This window comes from Urocampus carinirostris, chromosome 14 (assembly GCF_059441175.1).
Source record: "Urocampus carinirostris isolate Australia breed hairy pipefish chromosome 14, RoL_Ucar_1.0, whole genome shotgun sequence".
NCBI classification, from domain to species: Eukaryota; Metazoa; Chordata; class Actinopteri; order Syngnathiformes; family Syngnathidae; genus Urocampus; species Urocampus carinirostris.
This window is the reverse complement of record NC_142362.1, coordinates 1,252,420-1,268,412: the sequence shown is the minus strand read 5'-3', so window position 1 is coordinate 1,268,412 and position 15,993 is coordinate 1,252,420. Positions and strand designations below refer to the sequence as shown.

Genomic DNA, 15,993 nt, shown 5'->3' with positions numbered 1-15,993 from the left:
ATGTGACCATCTAAAACTGGGGGCGGGAACCCATGGCTCACCAGGCAGATATGGCTCTTCTCGTGAGTCTACGTGGCTCAGAGATAAAATCCCGCTCGTGCAAATTTCTTCGAAAAAGTTCCAATGTTGATGCATAACCGACGTAACGCCAATAATGTGAGCAGTTGGGTCCCATCTACCGTTCCTTTTATTGGAAGCTCATGGAAGCGCAGAGTCATTTGATTGGATGAGCGTTATGAGTGGGTCAATGGCAAATACGTCAGTATCCTCGTTTGCAGTATTTTGTAACATTTTTACAAAACAACTCTCCTTGCACCTTGTTTGGAAACCGTAATAAATGAAAAACATGAAGGTAAAAATTGAGCCTCAACCATCCTAAGTAACTGGGGGGACACAGGCTCTGGCATTATCATTTCATAGATATTATTATATCATCTTACGTCAATCAGTGAAATAAAATGAGCTGAAAATTCAATTTTATCTTGGTGCAGCATGGTACGACAAATGGCGAGCAGACAAAATGGGGCCAACTGGCAAAAATAGCACCCAGAGAGCTAAACAGCTGGGACACCAAAGGCGAGCTGGCTGCAACAGATGGCTAACCGGGACCGCTTGGCAGCAAAATAAGAGACGGGCCAAACAAATGCATGCAGTAGGCGGCCAGTATAACCAGAAGCCAACAAACAATAACCACCACAGCAACAAACACACAGAGTCGTAAATATACTAAATGATCAAGGCAGGCTAGGCAAAAAAACAAGAGCCTGGCTGACAAAAAATATGCAGGGAAGCATCCCGGGTACTGACAAACACGAACCCGGCTGGGGGAAAAAAATAATGGGCACACAGCCAGCTAGCCTGCTATCCAACTACTAACAGGGCTAACCTGGACCAAACAAAACTGGAAGCCTTAGCTTGGACGCCAACACGGAGCTATCTGGACAATATTACATTCATTGCAAGACACACGGCGAAAAACACAAAGTAAAAGTCACAATCAAATACCTAAAAGCAAGGGAAGGCAATAAAAACTGCAAGCTGTACACGACGGCGGGTAAACTTACCCCACGCAGCTTTTGATGATCAATGCAGGGTCTTTCATAATCCCTTTCATATGGTAGAATACCGAGGAAAGGATATAGTTGGACGGCAGGAAGTTCCAGCTGAGCACCTGATTGGCCAAGGCGAGGTAGCGCTGGAAGACGCACGACATCTGAGCGCTAAGGTTCTCCCGCCGGCTGAACTCCTGCAGGACCTCCATGGTCATTGCGAAGATCTGCCGAAGACCGTCCTCCTGACATACACAACGACCGCAATCACAATGTAGTAGACCACCGGGTGACGGCCTCGTTACCGGACAATATTCTCACGTGGGACAAGATGTTTTTCCGACCCCTCGCAGAATAATACCTTTCTCATGATAACAATGGGACCAAAGCGCCCCGTGAGCAAGAAAAACAAATCAATCCTTGCAAGTCTCAAAATTCATTTTCATTTCAACCCACCCTGTCCTCCCCACTACTGGATCCACCCGCTACTCCAGTGTACCAGCTCAATCACACCAAAGGTAAATAAATGGCTCTAATTATTTTACAAGTGTATTTATTGTGTTATTTAACCATGTACACATACGTTACAAATCTCCCATTTTGTTACCAAAGATTGGATGTATATACAATTTAAAGGTTTTTACGCGGGTACCGGGGATTTCGAAGACATTGTCTAGCTGACAGTATCCCTCACTATAAAACACTTTCACCTTGCGATCCTCACTTCAGAATGGATTCATGTCGTACCCTGGGGGTCTGCTTAACTGCCATGCCTCGGTGACAAATTTTGGGTAAAAAAAAACCAACCCAAAAACCCCCAACTACCATCATCGAACTGTGGAAGAGGCTGGAAAAAGAATGGGCCAAAATCGCACCAGAGAATAGAGACTAGTGCTATCCTGTGGCCATTTACAGCAGAGGCCTGTATATTTTTTATTTTTATAATCTTTTTTACTCCCTTTTAATCTCTATTTCAATCTCTTTTTATCCATCCATCCATGATCTACACCGCTTATCCTCAGTAGGGTCGCGGGGGTGCTTGAGCCCATCCGAGCTATCTCCGGGCAGTGGACACCCTCAACTGGTTCACACCTAGGGACAATTTGGAGCGGCCAATTCACCTGACATGCATGTTCAGGAATGTGGGAGGGAACCGTAGTGCCTGGAGGAAACCCACGCAAGCACAGGGAGAACATGCAAACTCCGCACAGGAAGGCTGGTAGCTGGATTTGAACCCATGACGTCAGAACTGTGCCCCGCACGCGCTAACCACTGCGCTGCCGATCTCTTTTTATTTCACTCTCTATTTGTCTCTGTCTTTTTATTTCTCTTTCCTTCCTCCTTTCTTTTTCTTTCTCTCTATTTTTGTCATTCTTTCTCCCTTTTCTTTCTTTCTCTCCAGTAACAACTTAGCAAGTACCGTATTTTCCGCACTATAAGGCGCACCTAAAAGTCTTGTTTTTTTTCAACAGCTGACCATGCGCCTTATAACACAGTGCGCCTTATATATGGCTCAATATTAAATTGGCAAGGTCTCGCAACTACGAGAAACAGCCGCCGACTCCATTTTTCGCGCTGTGCATACTGGGAAATATTAAACGATTGGTAGTTGCCGGGGCTCGTGTTGTATTTGTTTACTAAGTGGCAAAATGGCTACCCCATTAAACTGCTTAATTCATATTCAACAAATACAGTATTTGTCTGAATCCAGGGTTATGACTGGTGAAGATGTAAAGCACAATTTACCTTAAACAAACGCAGAATTATTCAGAATGTCACGTTTGAGAGAGAGAGAGCGAGAGAGAGAGAGCGAGATTCTCTTTCATACGTGCATTTGTATAAAAAATGGCTCCTGTTAAGAGACACGCGTACAACGCCGAGTTTAAACTCAAAGCGATCAGTCACGCAGCACAACACGGCAATAGAGCGGCAGCGAGAGAGTTAAACTTAAATGAATCGATGGTACGGAAGTGGAGAAAGGATGAAGATAAGCTCCGCCAAGTAAGGAAAACTCAACAAAGTTTCCGTGGCAATAAAGCAAGATGGCCAGAGTTAGAGGAGACACTTGAACAGTGGGTTGTTCAACAAAGAGCGGCAAGCAGAAGTGTCAGTACGATAACTATACGTATGAAGGCAACAGCGCTGGCACAAAAACACCGGACGTGTCGGATGGCCCATTCACTGAGATATGGTCAATTCGAACACAGCAGAAGAAGAATTCGAGGGATTCGTCGATGAGGAGCTTATAGAGTGATCTTTGTTTTTCTTTTGTGTGTTTACGTTTTACATTTTACAGTTATTATGTTATTGCTTTGCACTCGTTGTTTTTGCACATTACGAGTGTCACTTTATTGCGATTGCACTAACGTTTCATTTAAAATAACAGTATCAGACGTTTTTTTCTTTGCGTGTTGACTAAATGGACAAAAAATAAAATGATATGTCGATGTTGTTCAAAGATGTGTCACGAAAATGCTTTACCTCAGAGAAAATAATAAAACGGCTGTTTATTTATTTTGGGAGTGAATGGAGTTGTGGAAAGCTTGTTTGTTAATAAAGTTTGACCTTTTTGAATATTTTGTTGACATTCCCTTGAGCGTGGCAACATCTAGAGGTTGCATAACGTAACTACATTCTCTACTGTAGTCAAGTCGTCACATTTATTTACCGTAAATAGCCCTTAATCCCAAAAATGTCTCGAAGGACTGCACAGGATTACAATTACAAAATTGCACAATTACCTGATCTTAAACCAGCATGCACTTATAGCGCCTTATAATGGGGTGCGTCTTATGTATGGCATAAGTTTTAAAATATATCATTCATTGTAGGTGCGCCTTATAACATGGTGCGCCATATAGTGCGGAAAATACGGTAGTACAAGTTTTTATCCGAAGAAGTCATTTCTCCTGGCACTAATAAGTAGCGAGGAGTAGCCCTGGAAGAGAGCCCCGCCCTTGGGTGACGTCACCCACCCACCTGAAAAAGGCGTTTGCAGCTCCCGTGGAACTCCATGCTCAGGCCGATGCTGCTGGTCTTGCTGGAGCTGGAGAATTCGCTGAGCAGGGCGGTCAAGATGGAACACGCCAGCGTTTGCTGCACAAAAGCACAGACAAACACCGATGGGCTGCTGCCATCTACTGGCCGCGCGTTGGTTATTGCAGTCTTTCTCAACCTCTTTTGAGCATTCATACCGCCTATCACAATAAAGTAAATCTGTTTTCTTTAGACTTAGATTTTTGTTTTGTTTTATTTGAGAGTATCAAGTTTTATCTCATCAATTTCAGGTTATTCTTTCAGAATTTACAATTCTAACCCATTTCTCAAGGTTTTACGAAATCAGAGTCCCTGCAGCTTATTCTATTGTTTACAAGTGTGCGTACTTAAGAATAAGATTTTGCTTTCTGTTTATTTAGGTCTCATCTCATCAGCTGCACCGCTTATCCTCAGTAGGTTCGCGGGGGCGCTGGAGCCCATCCCAGCAATCATCGGGCAGTGGGCAGGGGACAGCCTGAACTGGTTGCCGGCCAATCTCAGGGCACACAGGGACAGACAACTCACTCGCTCAGTCACACCTAGGGACAATTTGGACCGGCCAATTCACCTGAAATGCATGTCTTTGGAATGTGGGAGGAAACCAGAGTGCCCGGAGGAAACCCACGCAAGCACGGGGAGAACATGCAAACTCCGCACAGTAAGGCCGGGAGCTGGATTTGAAACCTCGCAGGAGGTTCCCAAGACCTTAGAACTGTGCCGCACACGCGCTAACCACTGCGCCGCCTTGATTACAAATTTAAACACACACTACACAGCATCATCTCCAGACAGAAGAGCAGCTTCAGCGACAGACTGCTGTCAGTCTTGTTCCACGGACAGACTGAGATGATTTCTTCCTCATGCCATGAGGCTCTTGAACTCCACCCAGGGGAGTAAAAGCCCACATTAAACCACACCCCTACATTTGCATATTACCCTATTTTATGACAGTGTGTTTTTTCCGTAGCACTACTTAAGTACTCTGTGTCGACACATTATATTGGGGATTTCTGTATTCTATCTTTTATTTTATTATTTTTCAACATAAGGATACCGCTGGAAGTGTGAATTTCCCTACCGGGATGAAGAAAGTATCCATCTATCTATCTAAATTTGTTTTTCTGCTCCCTCCACTTGCTAACCTTTGATTCATTCATCTTCAATCCTCTCGTGGCGGCTGCTCGGCTTCCATCATTTTTTTCATGTAGCATAGAAATCAACACACCATGGCGGACCAAAACATGGAAAGCATCCCATGGAGGGAAAGAGAGCTTTTGGATTGAATTCATATTTGGGGGAACAACTCTCTTCAGCCTCCGGTAGCAGAACAACTTTCAAATTGTTAACCCTGTATGCGACGGCGCAAGCATCCATGAGTAATTCCGCTAACAATGCATCTTTCCCGCAAGCGAAATAATAAGAGATGCTTAAAAGTCACAGGAGACACATTTAGTCGGACATGTGAACGATCTCACACAAACATCGGATTTCTCTCGAAAATGTTGTAAATCTTAGGTACGACTCAGCCAAGACTCAAAACTGGGAAGTTACAGGTTCGAGGAGGGCGCCAAAAACTAGGGCGTGTCGCACAATTTGAAGAAAATCGAGAACATTGACATGCTCCTAAATTCTATAGAACTCTCCTGCTACATTCAAGAAGCATCTTTATCATTATGTATGAATTTTTTTTGTTTGTTCAAACAAACAGAAATCTTATTTACGTGTTCATATCTATAAGCCTTTTGAAAATTTAGGAAATTTAATGCCAACAAAAGCCTTATTTTTAGAATAATAAATTGATGACCTTTTAGGACTTTTCAAGGATCTGTGGGAACCCTTTATTTTGAAGTAAAATATCATCTTTAAAATCTGCAAAACTATGAGCAAGGTTTTGACTCTATTGGATTGATTCTGAACAATTTTAGACAGCTTTATCAAACAGAAAAGGGTGAAGAAATATATGTTTCCCTGTACTACTTCATGAGCAGTTATATGGTATACAAAAATCTTATTTATATAAATGATACGGCCGCGATTGACGTGGATGGATGGTGTTATGAGTGCACTGTAGGAAAGAGGTCTAAATCTAGTGGAATCTAGAGCTCTTGTTGGTGATAGGTATAAGTGGAGAGGTGTCGTGAAAGGATAGCGGGACGTTTGGACGTGTTCTATGATGCGGCAGGGGTAAACCAGCGAAAGCTGTCGGGCCTTGCTGTTGAACAGAAGAGTGTGTTGCGTCACCCTGACCCGAGTGACACGACCGCTTTCTTGCGTCCCGTTTCATCTGGAGGGACGAAAGCATGACTAACTTAGGTCAGGGCACCTGTATGATGCGGCAGGGGTAAACCAGCGAAAGCTGTCGGGCCCTGCTGTTGAACAAAATAGTGTGTTGAGTCACCCTCACCCGAGTGACACGGCCGCTTTCTTGCGTCCCGTTTCATCCGGACGGACGAAAGCATGACTAACTTGGGTGCCGAGGTGCCTAACTTGTTTGGGCATTTGGGTTGGCCATGGTCCCCAAAAATGTGTGTGTTTTTGCTATTTTTTTCCCTTTTTTATTTTCTTTGTTATTGTATGTGTTTGTCTTGTTGTCGGTCCCCCCTCTTGAGGGATATGACCAGGGTAGATAGATAGATATGTATGATTGATCTGCTGCCACCTACTGGTGTGTATGAATGTTGCAGTTACTGAATAAGGGATAAAAACTGAAAAATGACATGATTTTTGCGATGGATTTTTTGATCGAATCTAAAACCGGACGATTTCCTGCGGCCCACGAGTGCTGTTGAAAAACACTGTTTGGTTAGGTGTGTGTGTGTGTGTTTTACCACGTTGGGATTCCCGCTGCTTATGAGCTGTCCCACCTCCAGGAAAATACTTTTGCAGCTGACGCTTTTGTCCAGGGTGCCGCGCTTGACGATGACGGCCACGGCCAGCAGGATCTGCTCACGCACGTATTTCTGCAAGCTGAAACGGCAAAGCGGCCATAGCTTGTATCGCGCTCACTACCGCTTTGGTGTTTTAACAAGTCAAGTCCCATTTACAGTGGAACCTCGGTTCTCGACCATAATCCGTTCCATTTCTTTGTACGAAAACCGATTTGTGCGATCACCGAAGCCGTTTTTTCCCATTAAAAGTAGTGTAAAATCATTTGAATCTGTTCCAAATCCTTGAAGGCTTACCATGAATGTAAACATGAAGCTAACCCAGGCTAATCGTACGTTCGCGTTAGCGTCATCTTCCGTACGAAAGATGACGCTAACGTGAACATGTAAAAATAAAAAAATCAGGTCGTTTACACGTCATTTAGCACCCGGGCCCCCCCACAACAAGTGGTGAGCGGTTAAAGGATAAAGAAAAGAATTATGAATAGGATTTCTTACCGGTCGGCAGAAGCCATGCTGTATTCCTGAAAGAAGGGAAACTCGCACACCTTCTTCATATTTTGCTATTATTTCTTTCTTAAATGCAATAGTTGTACGCACTACTCCTCTTTTTTCACCTGTAGCAACTTTGCTGCTTGCACCGACCTTCTTCCGAGGCATCATTAGGGGTTAAACCGCTTTTGAAAAACGAAAACAGAAAAGGAGTGCGCGTTGCTGTGACAACAGTTCTTCACGAGGGGTGGGGGCAATCTACACGCGTACGCCGCTCAGCGTCGCCCCTAGCGTACCGGCGTTCGAACTCCGATTTTTGGAACGAAAAGCGAAGCGAGAATTTCTCGAAATTTTTGGTCGAGAACCGATTTGTTCGAACTGAGAGGCGTTCGAAAACCGAGGTTCCACTGTATATGTATGGCCCTTAATCACAAAAATGTCTCAAAGAACTGCACAGGATTACAATGACACCATCACCTGATTTAAATCCAACATGCGGGCAAGGAAAAACTCAAAACCACAGCGTTGAGAAGGGACCTCACAAGTGGTAATCCCCCTTTCAGGATGACCAGGGTTCCTACGCCTTTTTCATGGCAGAATTCCAGCACTTTTTTATTCTTATTCATTTGTTATTAATAGATTAAAAACATTCAAAATAAGGATCATTCATACAGTAGTTTTGTTTCTTTCCCCTTTGCAAAGAAAAGGTTTTCAATATCCACGAAGAAGCAACCCCCCAAACCTACAAGCCTCTGAAAAATAATCATCATAGGATCAATCGTGGCCAAATTCAAGCACTTTTCAAGCACTTTCAAGGCCAATTTTTCCAGGACCTTCCAAGGAAGAAATCCAGCGCCGCTCAAAAGAACATTTTTTGTTGTTATAGTTGACTTTTATGATTAAAATGCTAGCCCATTCTTTAAGCTATTTGAATTTTTTCTAGTTTGGATCTTGTTGTGTCAATGGGCTGCTTTAAACTGACATGAATTCTGCCATTCCCCATCAAAAATTGGCTACATCATAAAACAAGGGCTCTATAAGTGTTTGGTAAGAATGGTGGTCAAAAAAAGAAAGGGCTCCAGAGGTGTGGGGTAATAAAAGGGTTTAATACGGAAGACAAAAAAAGAAAGAGTACTGTGTATATAACAAGCAAAAAAAAAATCGAGCCAAATTTGGACTCATTTTAATGATATTGATTGCTCCGAAAGAGAGTGCATTCAGTATTTATATCTTTGCGTATTTGTCAGAGGATCCTCGTCCTAATTGGTTTAAACAGAATTGTAAATGGTTTACTTTTTTCCATTTTATCATTTATCTGTAGAAGTGATTTTCAAACTTCTTTTGAGCCGGGGCATGTTTTTTACATGGGAAAAATTTGGCAGCTCACCACTAACGGACAGACTGAGGAGATCATTTCTTCCTCTTGCCATGAGGCTCTTTAACTCCACCCGGGGGAGTAAAAGCCCACATGAAACCCCACCCCTGCATTTGCATATTACCCTATTCTTATTACAGTGTCACTATTTAAATACTCTATCAACATGTTATATTGGGTATTTTTGTATTCCATATCCTTTATTTTATTCTTTTATTTTTCAACACATTGTTACAAAGAATGACAATACAAAGGAAATTATTATTATTATTATTATTATTACAAGGATACACTATGGGGATGAAGAAAGTATCTATCTAACCAAAAATGCTATAAAATGACACTGAGCAGTATGTTTAATTACAATATAATTGATAATACCCCCACTTTTTACAGCACAGACACTTGAAAATGACATATTATTTGCAGAAAATGATTCATAAATGTTTTATAAAATTTTAAAAAGTGACTTTAAATCATTTTTCATGGCACACGAGTGTGTCGCGGCACGTGGTTGAAAATCACTGATCTATAGCACTGAATAGTTAATATTTTTAATTTCTGTTTTTATTATTTTGTATTTTCAGTAACTTTTGTGTGGTTGATGGACTTTGAATCTGTTTTGTGTGTAAAAAGCTAAAATTGCTTTGAATTTTACAAATTGTTTTTTTGTAGATGTGAATATTTAAATTTACATTTTGTGTTCGATTCTCTGCATAACATGAAATTTCTAATTGCTGATAAATTGGTGTGTGATGTTTTCTTATTGTTGATAATATATTGCAAAAGAAAAAAAAATAAGAGGTAGCCAAAGAGACGGCTCTTCTCATTGAGCTGAACCCAAAAAAAAGAGCCGTCCTCTTGGGTACAACCAATGGCCCTCAGATTTTTTTTCTTCATTTATCGCGTGGTCTCTAGTCAGAATGCCAACAAACACGGCAATGGCAACAATTTCAAGTACTTCACAAAATTCTGACATTTAGCTGACCTTGAAAACACCCCATTCAAACTCAAGTATGTTCCAGGATTTCAAGCCCCCGTCCGAACCCCGGATTTTTCTTCCCGTTCTTACTTGGGTCTGTGCAGCACGTAGGTGAGCAGAAAGGCTCGGAGGGACTCGAAGCTGCCTTTCTCCAGGAGGATCCATTCCCTCACCACCGCCTCCATAATGGTGGAGGCCGCCTGGAAAAGCACGTAGTCCACCTTGCTGCTCTCTGCAAGTACACAAAAAAAACACACATATATACACAATAGTAAATAGAGTACCCTTCATAGAAACATGTTTCATGATGCCAACTTTGTCCCTTTGAGTGTCTTCAACAAATTGACTGCAAAACTAAACATCAAATATAGTGCTTAAAAAAAGGAACAGGTCATATTTTTTACTTCAGATCTGAGAAGAAAAAAATACTATAGAAATGCTACAAAAACTACTACAGAAAGTAAACTACAGAAACATTAAACCCAATTACTACCAAAATACAACTTCAATCATATTACAAAATATTAAAGAAATATGGCAAAAACACTACTACAAAATACTACAAAAATGCGACTAAAATACTACATTTAAAATACTTTAAAAAATACCTCTACAGTAGTACTATAATACAAACACACTACAAAATTAATTATCAAGTTTTGTGCTTGAAATAGGGGCCAGTCATATATTATGATGCTTTGATTGTGAAAAGAAAAAAATAACAATAAAAATAGTACAAGAATATTACAGGAATGCTATAATACAAAAATATGACAGAAAGTAAACGAAAAATTTACATTCACCCAAAAATACTACAAAATAACAACTTTAGTAATATTACAAAAATACTAGAGAAATATGACAAATATACGACAATAAAAATATTACAAATCATCTCCAGAATACTACTAAAATACTACTTTGGAAATACTTCTAATCCAAATTACTACAAAAATTATACTACAGAGGTACTACCACCGAAATATTGCAATAATACAACTAAATAGATAGATAGATACTTTCTTCATGCTCTTTGGGAAATTCACATTTCCAGCAGCATCCCTGAGCTGAGAACAATACAATAATAAAGCAAAAAGAATACAATATACAAATACCCAGTGTGACGTGCAAATGCCCACTGTAGCATGTTATATAGAGTAACTAAATAGTGCTACACAGGATACATATTGCAATAAGATTCGGTAATATGCAATGTAGGGGGTGTGGTTTACTGTGGGCTACAGTAACATTACAAAATTATTACAAAGGAAACGCTAAAAAAATAAAATAAAATTAAAAATAATAATACAAAATACTATTGAAATATGACAGATATGCAGCAAAAAAATCTACGACGCAGTGGTTAGCACGTGTGCGGCAGAGTTCTGAGGCTATGAGATCGAACCTCATGTGTGGAGTGTGCATGTTCTCCCCGTGTTTGTGTGGGTTTCCTCCCATATTGCAAAAACATGCGTTTCAGGTGAATTGGCTGGTCCAAATTGTCCCTAGGTGTGAATGAGCGAGCTAAATGTCTGTCCCTGTGTGCCCTGAGACCAGTTGAGGGTGTCCCCTTCCCACTGTCCAAAGATAACTGGGATGGGCTCCGGCACCCCCGCGACCCTACTGAGGATAAGCGATGCCGATAATGGATGGATGGGTTTCAGAAAGCTACTCAAGTTTTACCTTGATAACAAATATACTTGCTTTCTTTCCTTACGCCGATTTTTCAGCTTTTATAGCACATAAATATCGGCTCCAAATACGGGTTATCGGTCTTCTCTTAATGCTCATCATTGATATCGGCCCTATCGCTCGATCCCTATGAAGCGCCCTGTCACGGTATCGGTCTCACTTACCCAAGATATGTTTGCAAATGGCGAAAGGCGACTTGGACTTCCTGAAGGAGAGGAAGACGTGCTCCGCGTGTTGGCGCTGCTCCGTGCTCACCATGGATGGCGGTGCCTGAAAATTCAAACCAACAAGCCTTTCAATGACACGTGAAATGGAAATCAGAAGGCGGGAATGGAAATTGATCGTCCAAATGCGGAGAAACAAACGGATACACACACAAACACCAATAGCGCCTATGCAGCCATGTAAGGCGCCGACCTGCGTATTAGGGGCATTAGGGATTCAGTGTCTTGCCCAAGGACACTTCAACATGTAACACAGAGGAGCCAAAAATCGAACCTGCGACCTCTTGATCCCAAGACAAGCGCTCTCCTCCTGAGCTAATGCCGCCCTTCATTCATATCGCACATAGAATTCAACAAATTCTACAGTCCAAAAGTGAGCTCTACTGTGACTAGCGGGCTTACAAGATGTGCTCGTAGGTGGCTAGCCACAACATGGACTTACTATATGTAGAGATGCAACTGTGACACACGATACAGCAGGGGGTGGGAACCCATGGCTTGTGAGCCATATATGGCTCTTTTCATGAGAATTTTAGAATTAGAATTTACTTTCATTGTCATTCTTTGTAACAATGCACACAGAAGGAAATGTCGATACACCTGACCCGTACAGTTAAACTGTAGCGAGCCGATGCAGCTGCAGCCAAACAGGGCGCAGCCATTTTAGTCATTAGGTGACCAAATGTGAATGTGTAAAACTGGAGTGTCATGCCCAATTTCGTTGTCACAATATGTTAACCCATTTTGTAACAATGACAATAAAGGTATATTCTATTCTATTCTATATACGACCCCCAATTCAACCCTTAATGCCAAGCGCCGAACAGGGAGGCAATGAGTACCAATGTTGGAAGTCTTGACTCGGCCGAGGCTTGAACCAGGCACCTCCCAGTCCCAGAGCGGGCGCCCTACCATCTAGGCTACTGAGCTGGTCTGAATTTTGACTACTGCCCTGCATGGTGGGAGTTTGATGTGACTGTGCAGGCTTACACTGTAGTCTTGAGTCTAGCACATGAGCCAAGTACAGCATAGTACAGCAACTATTTAAATTGTTACACGGAGCGTCGATGCGTTGCCAGGACAGAATATAGGTTTTCGAAAGGTTCAGTCCACTATATATTGAAAACAATATCAACAGCCGTTTACTGTCAAGGTTTCACACCAACAGACTTCTTTGTGGCTGTGAATTGCTAAATAATATTTTATGTGGAAGCAATTAAACAACCCATGCTCATTGTTGAGACACTTTATGATGAAAAGCCATAGAACAAACTTTAACCCAAAACAAATGTTTTACCCAAAAGCTTTAGCAAAGCCACAAGAGCATTTGATTGGGTGAGCGGTAGGAAAGAGGCAGAGCTATAGACAGGGCGCACACACATACTCTCCTCGCCCAAGCCAGGCAAAGTAACTATTTACCCCCACTTTGTCTTTTCTTTTTCTCCCTTTCTCTCTATTTGGTACTCACGCCTATGTTCTTACACATGCTGACTGCACTATGTTTGTTCACTGCTCAAAACAGACACCGCCCCAAAATCTGAAAAACTCTTGCCAAACACTTCCTCATACGAATATAATGGTACTCATGTCTATGTTCTTGCACATGTCGACTGCACTACGTTTACTGCTCACCTTGCACAATGTCTGACCGTTTCTTTTTTCTGCACTATGATGACTATGTTTGCACCAATGCCTATGCTGACTATTTTTTTGCACTATGATGACTTTTGCACCAAATGCAATATTGCACAACCCTTACGATACCAACGGTATCACGATAACAACTGTATGCAACATCCCACATGCCGACATTTCTTGTGTAAATACCATGTCAATTATAACTATAGCCTTATCCCCCTTGTTTTATAACCTTATCTTCTCTGTTCCTTTATCTTCTTGGCTCATACCTCACTGTGATTGTGTAAAACTGGAGTGTCATGCCCAATTTCGTTGTCACAATATGTTAACCCATTTTGTAACAATGACAAGAAAGGTATATTCTATTCTATTTCTGTCTTTTTATTCACTAGTTTATTTCTCTCCCTCCCTTTTCCCTTCTCATTTTCTCATGCTCACTGTTTCTCTATCCTTTTCTCTTCTTTCTTTCTAATGCTATTTCTCTTTCTATCACTCTCCTTCATTACCCTTTCTCTATATATTGTACTTTCACTCTTTTCACCATTTCTCTCTCTCTGATTCTTTCTCCCTTGTTCTCTCTTTCCTTCCTTCTCTCCTTTCTCTTAAAGATAGCAGTTCAGCCCCATGAGATTTAACACTCCTAGCCTAAGCCACGTGTGAAGTAACTGGTAATAAAAAAGTATATGATGATATCCTGTGTTGGATCAATACATTTCGAGTATTGTTTGAATGTCTTTCTTTCAGAGAAATGTAGAAAATATGGAATAATTGGCATTTAGGAGCGAAAGATACCATGGAGAAATAGAAGGGACGAGACATTTTGAAATCCCAGTAACCCAAAAAGAGATGAATAACGATAAAACCGGGAATTTGGTGACTCTTGAGTTTAAGGGGGAATGCTTTTTAACAGCGCGTCCATTAACGCTGAAACACATATAAAAAAAGGTGACATTTCACCCCGCAGTTTTAAGGCAAAAGTTGAAACAGTCTGCCATTATTTAAGAATGAGAAAATCAAGAAAGAGAAGGAAGCGCTTAGCCACGCATCGCCGCTCCTGGCGCTTGGGAGCAAAGTCTCGCCGACTAAAGCGGCACCGGGGAAACTTTCAGCCGACTCGCCTCGCCTCAGCGGTTCCGAGCGGGGTCGGCGACGCGGCGGCTGCGAGAAAAAGCTCGTCGCGTCTCACCATTAAAACTTTAGCAGCGCTTTCCAGCTGTGTGATGACTTCTGCCGCACCGAGCGCCGCCATCATGGATGCCGGGCCCTCGAAGATGACGTAGGGACGCGGGGCATTGTGGGTAACGCGGTTCAAACTGGGCAACGTGCAAACTGAAGATGAGATAGGACACGCCCCTTTTGTCGGCGTGCCTACTGCTGGCTAAGCTAGTCGGGTCAAACTATCAGACTTGTCCAGTTTGTGTGGATGAAGCCAAAAAACGAGGAAGAGCATGCCGGCCTATAGTGCCGCCTATGGATGGACTCAGCAGCGTACCATAGAGTCCGGGAAAGCTGGACTAACCTTTCATAGGTCGAAATGTTTTTGCCCCTATTTTTTCGTAATTGGTGCATGGCCGCTGCTGGTGTGTGAGTGTGTGTGTAACGGGTGTGATAATAACTTTTGTTTTATTAAAATTTTTGATGAAATATGTTGTATAGTTTCTGTATATGTGTCCTGCAATGATGAGTCCAACAGTGCCACCTGCTGGTATGTGGTAAAGTTGGTTTGGGCTTTGCGACAGGAAGGTGGGGTTTTTTGGCAGTCTACAACGAGCTGCCAACAGAAAGACACCATCTTTTGGTGCCCCGCAAAAAGTTAATTTTCAACCAAAAACCACAGCTGACAAATCTCTCAACATGTACAGTAATGTGATTGATGTTGTCAAGCAGTTTGGATTTATTTTTGTTTTGTTTCTGTCGCCTCTTATGTTAGTTTTGCCGGACGTTGCATGTTGTGCTAAAATGCTAATTCCCCTTATAGATCAAAGCCAGCAGAGAAGGCTAACCATGTGTTGTGACTCATTCATTTGCAGGTAAATTGTACCTGTTTTTATACTCATTATTGTTATTATTTATATTTTCTCATAAATATAAAAAGGATGATTGGGTAAAATTCAGACTAAAGAAAAATATGTTGAAGTCATTGTAAACGTTAAAAAAAAACCACTATACGATCTTGTTAAAATGGATGTAAAAATGTATTGTGATGGTTGATATTCTAAAATGTTTTTTATGTAAACTGTAAAGAAAGCTCTTTGATATGTTTTGGGCAGTCTACAACGAGCTGCCAACGAGATCAAAGCCAGCAGAGAAGCTTACCACGTGTTGTGTTGTGACTCATTCATTTGCAGCAACTCTAATAAAAACCTCATCACGCAGTCCAGCGTGAATGTGGATCTTTGGTGGGACAGGTACACCGCGGTTACATGTGTGTGAATGGGTCTGTGTGAAGTACATTGTAAAGCGCTTTTGGAGGTCTTCATTGACTTGAAAAGCGCCAGAGAAATGCAGACCATTTACCATTTGAGAGCTTCAGTAGCTCCAGTGCCTCTTGGTAGGTTACATTGTGTTAATGTTCCTATAAATGAGGCTGCAGCCCATCGCCAGACTCACTTCTCTTGAT

General features: G+C 41.7%; 1 protein-coding gene across 1 annotated transcript in view; it reads right to left on the bottom strand.

Moving 5' to 3' along the window:
• xpo4 (exportin 4) overlaps positions 1–14,664 on the bottom strand; it is a 70,095-nt gene extending 55,431 nt beyond the window's left edge. Inside the window, exons 1-6 of the mRNA XM_088352380.1 lie at positions 14,560–14,664; positions 11,676–11,781; positions 9,910–10,051; positions 6,914–7,052; positions 4,029–4,145; positions 1,149–1,294 (exon numbers count right to left, since the gene is read on the bottom strand). Coding sequence (XP_088208506.1) covers positions 1,149–1,294; positions 4,029–4,145; positions 6,914–7,052; positions 9,910–10,051; positions 11,676–11,781; positions 14,560–14,625 — 716 coding nt within the window. The 5' untranslated portion in view covers positions 14,626–14,664. The remainder of the gene's footprint in view (positions 1–1,148; positions 1,295–4,028; positions 4,146–6,913; positions 7,053–9,909; positions 10,052–11,675; positions 11,782–14,559) is intronic.
• Positions 14,665–15,993: the final 1,329 nt, after the last annotated feature.